A 7,091-nucleotide genomic window follows, 5' to 3' on the forward strand; every position below is an offset into this window, starting at 1 on the left:
GAGGTGGGGTGAGGAGAGAGGCTACAGGCTGTGAGTCACTGCGTGGTCCAAGAATGGGACTGCCAAAGCCCAGGGACAAATTATAATCATTAGGTACTTTAAGAGGCTGGGGGAGGGGCCAAGAGGGGCAGATTGCAATGGGACCCCCCAGCTCCAAAGCCCACTACAGGCTCACCTTAACTCATCTTCCGTCTCTCCTGCTTTCTCTGGGTCTCTGTCCATCTGTCTGTCTCCTCCCTCCCCTCTCTCTCTTTTCCCCTCTGCCCCACCCAGTATCATCCTTGGGGCCCCCTCCCAGATTCTACCCATCCACTGCACACTCTTTTACCAGGCTGGACACCTCTCCCACCCCCTGTCCCCAGGCTGGACACCTCTCCCACCCTCCGTGCCCAGGCTGGACACCTCTCCCACACCCTGTGCCCAAGATGGACACCTCTCCCATCCTCCATGCCCAGGGTCACACCCCCCAGCTCCCATTCCTTTCAGATTACAGCATCTTTCACCAAGTAGGCTTCCATTAATAATTGTGTCTGCTTCTCTGGCCAGAGATGGGAGGGAAGGAAGCAGAGAATCTTGGAATGGAAACTAGGCAATAAAAAAAAAAAAAGTAGAAGAGCGGTGGGGGCAGGGCCAGCTGCCCAGACCAGGGATAAAAGGCTTTGCTGGCGTGTCCTGGAAGAGACACCACCCCTACCTCTTCCACACTTGCAAGGAGCTAGAGTGACTGGAACCTGGTAGGTGTTTTTTCTTCACAGCTGAGGAGCCTGGGACCCCCCAACCTCTCTGACTCTGGCCTCTAGCTCTCTGTTCTGTCTCCATGTCACTGAGGGTCTGGGCCTTGGTGTGAGTGGTATTCACTGCTCCCTGAGGCTTATTTTTGTCCCCCACTTCCACTTGCTCTCGCATTGCTAGACCAGGACCTCCAGCTCCAGAATGTTCCTTCTACTGACCATACTCCAGGCCTTGGCTATAGGTAAGAGCAATGTGGTGGGTTCTGAGGTATAAGTATCATCTGGGGACAGCCTGATGGAAAAAGCCCAGAGGAGCTAGCAGACAGCCTAGGCTTGGAAGCGCAAGGATCTGAGTTTGATCCCCCTGGAGCTCACTCTTTAAAACAGGGGGGAGGGAGGTGCAGCCAGGTGTAGTGGCGCACGCCTGTAACCCCAGCACTCCGAGGCAGAGGCAGGTAGATCTCTTCGAGGCCAGCCTGGTCTACAAAGCAAGTCCAGAACAGCCAAGGCTACACAGAGAAACTCTGCCTGGAAAACAAACAAACAAACAAGTGCAGTGTGTGTGTGTGTGTGTGTGTGTGTGTGTGTGTGTGCTTATGCGCGCGTGTGCGTGTGCGTGCATGTCATGAAGTATCATAATTATCACTGAGGAAGCAGAAATGGCAGGAGCTCCCTAGGGCCTGCTGGCCAGATGGCCTAGGCTAGGCAGCAAGTTCCAGGCCACTGAGAGACACTATCTCAAAACAGACTGATGGTACCTGCTACACGACACCTGAGGTTCATCTTTGTGTTCTATGCACTCACAAGCTCCAGGGCACACGTAGAGCAGCGAGTAATTTGGGGATTGTTGCTAAGGACCTCAGTTAACTAGAAGCTCTGTGTCCACAGTCTAAGTAAGTAAAGATACCAGGGAATATGGTTGTGGAGAGAGGCAGCTACAGGATATGGAGGAAACAGAGAAGAGTCTGACATCTCAAGCAGGTTCTGTCTGAAGAGGCTCGTGGGGCTGTCTTTGGTCTTGTCAGGAAAGATGAAAGTGGAGTGTGAAAGGGTGAAGAGAGTCTGGGGACAGAGTGAGGACGTGGGGACCACACTGAGTGGTAGGGTTTGGAAGGGCACAGGAACTCCTTGGATACGTTGAGGAGGGACTAAAGTGGCACGTGGTACCTTGAGGGGAGCATCGGAGAGCCAGGGAGCTGGTTCAGCAGCTAAGCACCTGCCACTCAACCATGAGGACTAGGGTTCAGATCCACAGAGCCTATGCAGGCGGCAGCTGTTTGTGATGGGCTTGCTGGAAAGGAAAGACAAGAGACTCCCCAACGGAAGCTGCTGCTGAGACTATCCGTAAGGGTGGGCTCCCGATTGGATCGAGAGACTCTGCTTCAGTGAATAACACGGAGAAGTGATCTAGGAAAATTCCCGACATACCTTCAGGCCTCTACACACACATACATACATGACTACACATGCACCATGCATATATATGCCCACATACTTGCAAATATGTGCATGCACGTGCGCACACACACACACACACACACATACAGCCCACATGAAAATGAAAACCAAAAATATCCATGGGAGCCAGGAGTGCTTGTGCATGCTGGGATTGCCAGCACTTGGGAGGCTGAGATAGAAGGAATGCTGGGAGTTCATGGCCAGCCTTGAACACAGTGAAACCTTATCTCAACCCAAAGGAAACAAAGTGCTCACGGGAGGGTGGAGTCAAAGGCTGCAGAGCAAGCCCTGGATGAGGTGGATGTGGATACAACAACAGAGATCATGAAGATTACTTTAAGGAGAGGTCAGAAAAGCCTGTTTCTGTTGGGAGCAATATTGAACGTGTTATCACACTTCGGTGGAACAGAAAGAGGCAGATGGCTTAGGTTTTGGGCCACAGGGAAGGAGCTCTGTCTCTGCCAACACTGGGCATTGTACAGAGCTGCGGCTTAGAGGTCAATTGCTCATCTCTCTACCCCACCCCACCCCACCCCATAGCTGTAGTCCACGGCCAAGGAGATCATAAAATTATTGGTGGCTACACGTGTATCCCGAACTCCCAGCCATGGCAGGTGGCTCTGCAAGCAGGTGGTAGGCGTCGTTTCATATGTGGAGGGGTCCTGTTGTCAGATGAGTGGGTCGTCTCTGCTGCTCACTGTTCCCGCCCGTGAGTAATCTCTCTCTCTCTCTCTCTCTCTCTCTCCTCTCTTCTCCTTCTCTGTGTGTGTCTCTCTCTCTGTCTCTCTATCTCTCCCTCTCTTCTTTCTTCTTCTTCTTCTTCTTCTTCTTCTTCTCTTCTTCTTCTTCTTCTTTTTCTTCTTTTTTCTTGTTTGTTTTTCTGTTTTCTTTTTTCTTTTTTTGGTTTTTCAAGACAGGGTTTCTCTGTGTAGTCTTGGGTATCCTGGACTCACTTTGTAGACCAGGCTGGCCTCAAACTCACAGCGATCCACCTGCCTCTGCCTCCCGAGTGCTGGGATTAAAGGTGTGCACCACCATGCCTGGCGAGTAATCTCTCTTGTTCTTGAGTCAGCGACTTGTAGATCCTAAGGTCCTAGAGTTTAGTTGTAAACCCAGATCCATGTAGAGAGCAAAGTGCAGAAGCTAGGTGCTGATTTGGAGTCTAGAGAAGAGTCTAGGTTGAGGGGCAAAGTTCAGAGTGTGGGGCCCTTTCCTCATGCTAGAACTATGCTTAGATAACAAGAGCCAGTCAGTGGGTTTGGAATCAAAGACGCAAGCTTATATATTCATCCAGCTACCAAGTGCCACATCCAGACCAGCAATAGCCTGTCTCAGACTAGTACACAGTTTACATTTAGAAGCCTAGAACATACCAGGAACCCAGAACCCAGCTTGGAGCACAGGACCCAGACATGAGTCTGGAACTCATTTTGGCAGAACACACAAACTGTAAGAATAGTCAGGGTGGGTGAAGTGTTTGCTGTACAAGCCTGCCAACCTGAGTTTGGAATCTTTAGACCTCGCCTAAAAGCCGGATGTAGTGTCCATGTCTGTAATGGCAACATTCCTATAGAGAGATGGCGGGTGGAATTAGAAGAATGTCTACACGCTTGTGGGACAGCTGTCCTGGAGGACACAGACCTGAGTGACGAGAAGTTCTCTGTCTCAGAAAAGGTGGTTGTCTTCTGGCTTATGCATGTATGCCACAGCATGCACCCCCCCCCCCACACACACACAGACTAATATGCTGGACCTAGAACTTGGTTTAGATATAGGTTTTTAGCTCCAAGTCTAGGTACCAGTTCCTCTTTGAGCATCCTAGAACCCTGACTCCACCTCAGAGTCTGAATCCCAGAATACTGGCCATAATTTGTGGTTTAGAGCCCAACTCCTTCCTGATTTGCAACCAGAATTTAGAGCTCAGACTGCAGCCTTGAAGTGAAAGTCTAGGCTACAGCTCACACCATGACTATGACCTGGATGACGGCCAAAAATGGAAGCTTAATTTAGAATCTGGAGACTGGCAAGCAGAACAGAGCCCAGAACACAGAGCTCGGGATTGAAACCAGCTTCTCTTTCACTGTATATAGGTTCATAAACTATAGCTTAGTCTGGAACCTAAAGCTTCATGGTTGAGGACACCGACCAGAGTCTAGAATCTAGAGCCCAGGTTGTCAGCTGTTGCTCAGTTTAAATTGAGCTCATGTGGATATTTAGAACCCTGAGCCCAACCAGAGTCCAGAACTTAAACAGTTGTCTAGAACCCAGCTCATAATCAAAAGCTACTCCTGAACCTGGAGCCTTACCTAGACATGAGCTCTGATCATGAGCTCTTATCAGTGTCAAGAATCCAGAATCAATCTGCCTAGTGCTCAGTTTGGAGCCCCAGATGATGACTCTAGAACTCAGAACCCATATTGACATCTAGAATCCAAACCCAACCTTCACCACAGAGCTAAAAGCAAAGTCCATAGCTTATCCTGAAGCATTAAGCTCACATCTGAATCTAGAAATTATGCCATCATGCAGACTAGACCTAGAGTCCTGACCCTTGCCTGAAAAATGTGTAGAACACAGAGATAAGAATGATGCCTTCCCTAGAATGTACACACACACACACACACACACACACACACACACACACACACACACACACACACACACACACGATTTAGAATCTGGAGACGTAGTCCACTAAGAAACTGTCAAGGACTCAGGAACTGACTCAAGAGCGTCAAATGGCCCTTGAGTATATTCCACAAGAGGAAATGACATCAAATGAAGTGGGGTGAAGAGAGAATGCCAGGGCCATGCGAAGGCATTTTGTGAGGCCACAAAATGCTAAGCACAGAGTTAGAGGGACAAAGGTTAGAGTTGGAGAGAAACCCATCACCATGGGAGGAAATGCGAGCTGGAACCCGGTCTGTGGTCAGACCTCAAGCAGCGTTTACTCTTGGGATTTATGGGACAGGATCCTTCATGTAGCTCTGGGCAAGCACAACCTAAGAAGGTGGGAAGCGACTCAGCAGATGCTGCGTGTGGTTCGTCAGGTGATACATCCTCAGTACCGACCCCAGGCCCATGATAATGACTTGATGCTGCTGAAGCTGCAGAGGAAAGCACGTCTGGGGCGAGCAGTAAAGACCATTTCTGTGGCCACCTCCTGTGCCAGCCCAGGGACTCCATGTCGAGTGTCGGGCTGGGGAACCACAGCCAGCCCCGTTGGTAAGGACCTCTGGGTCTGAGGGAGGATGCTAACCCTGGAAGCCCTGGATCCAGGGTTCTCTAGTTGTGACCCTTCTGTGCTCCCCACCACCAGCCAGGTACCCCACAGCTCTGCAGTGTGTGAATGTCAACATCATGCCAGAGCAGGTATGCCATCGAGCCTATCCTGGAGCCATCACACCGGGCATGGTCTGTGCGGGGGTCCCCGAAGGCGGAAAAGACTCCTGTCAGGTGAGGCCCAGATTTGATTCTAGGGCAATTTAGGGCTCAGTCTTGGGTACCACAGTGTCAGAGGATGTGGTTGGGAAACCTCAAGGCCCAGAGATACAGGAACAATCCAGCTGCCTTGCCTTGCAGCCACATGACCCTTTGGACTTAACTCCACTATGTTTCTGTTTCTTATTTGGCCTAATAGAGAGAAACTTCTCAGGCAGAGACAGGGGGTGTGAAGAGACACAGAGTCATCTGGAAATACAGATGGGGTGGGCATCAGATTCACAGAGGGAGACTGGGACGGGTACGGTGTCCTGCCCCTGCCTGAGGCTGGAGTCAGAGGTGAGAAGGCTTCTTGCCTCAACTGCTTACCTCCTATGGCTGATTCTGTTCCCATTCCTGCTCCCCCCAACAGGGTGATTCTGGGGGACCACTGGTGTGTGGGGGACAGCTCCAGGGCCTTGTGTCCTATGGAATGGAGCGCTGTGCTTTACCTGGCTACCCGGGAGTGTACACCAACCTGTGCAATTACCGGAGCTGGATACTGAGGACAATGCAAAGCAACCAATCATCCACCACCGTATGATCATTACCAGCTGTCCCTGGGCCTTCACAGCCTCCTCCATCAGACATCTGAATCCTCCCCAAGACTCTAGAGTCTTCTTCTTCCCTCCTCCCTCACACTTAGGACTCCAGCGCCTAGCCTCCTCCCTCAGACTCGGGGCCTCAGCCCCTAGCCTCCTCCCTCAGACCCAGGCCCCAGGCTCGAGCCTCCTCCCTCAGACCCAGTATGCTTGCCCTTATTCTAGGTTCCACCTTCCTTCCCAGGGCCTTGGCTCACTGGGCCCAGAGGCTGGAGTCAAAATGCTCTGGACCAGGATCCACATCCAAAGAAGCCTGCTTCCAAAACTCTAACTGTCTCTAAAATCCAAATAAAAACCACCACCAACAAAACCAGGGAGTCATCCCACACTTCCTGTTGCTTTCTTCATCAGTCCATGCCCATGAGCAGCATGTGCTAAGAAAAGTGGCCGACTCAGGCACTGAACTGGTCCCCGGAGTCTGTCCATCGCACTCCATCTACCTGTGGTTGGGTTCCATGCCTCTGAGCTGTCTCATCCTTGGAGACTACACACACAGAGTCTTCCTTCTGCTAGTCAGAGCAGGGCAGGACAGTTGAGTTCAAGTCCCCAGCAAAGCCTATCTCTCATTCTGCCTGTTCATCACCAGTCGTCATCCCCCAACTCCAATCCCCACAGAGGCAGGACACAAATGACCTTGCATGACAGGGTTCAAGCTCTGGCCCTCATCTCTCAGACATAGGGATCCAGGACCAGGCCTCCTCCCTCAGACACAGAGCCATCAGCCCGATCCAGAGAAAGCAGGTTTTGCTGGCTTTGTGCAAGCCATCCCTGACTTCCACGAGACTGCTGTGTTATGGTGAATCTTCTTTTCTTATTCTCT

The 7,091-nt window shown here is 51.1% G+C and overlaps 1 protein-coding gene across 1 annotated transcript; it reads left to right on the plus strand.

Annotated features, from left to right (window-relative positions):
• The first annotated feature begins 933 nt into the window (after nt 1–933).
• Klk14 (kallikrein related peptidase 14) lies at nt 934–6,277 on the plus strand. Its single transcript, XM_051149405.1, has 5 exons — nt 934–973; nt 2,730–2,898; nt 5,161–5,414; nt 5,509–5,645; nt 6,043–6,277. The coding sequence occupies exons 1-5, from the start codon at nt 934–936 to the stop codon at nt 6,211–6,213; spliced, it is 771 nt and encodes a 256-aa protein (XP_051005362.1). The 3' UTR covers nt 6,214–6,277.
• The last annotated feature ends 814 nt before the right edge of the window (nt 6,278–7,091 follow it).

The sequence above is a fragment of the Acomys russatus genome, chromosome 7, assembly GCF_903995435.1.
Source record: "Acomys russatus chromosome 7, mAcoRus1.1, whole genome shotgun sequence".
NCBI lineage: Eukaryota > Metazoa > Chordata > Mammalia > Rodentia > Muridae > Acomys > Acomys russatus.

Coding starts and splice junctions, on each gene's coding strand:
- Klk14 (XM_051149405.1), top strand. CDS start 934: ATGTTCCTTCTACTGACCATACTCCAGGCCTTGGCTATAG. Junction 974..2,729: donor ACTCCAGGCCTTGGCTATAG/GTAAGAGCAATG, acceptor CCCACCCCATAG/CTGTAGTCCACGGCCAAGGA. Junction 2,899..5,160: donor GCTGCTCACTGTTCCCGCCC/GTGAGTAATCTC, acceptor TTTATGGGACAG/GATCCTTCATGTAGCTCTGG.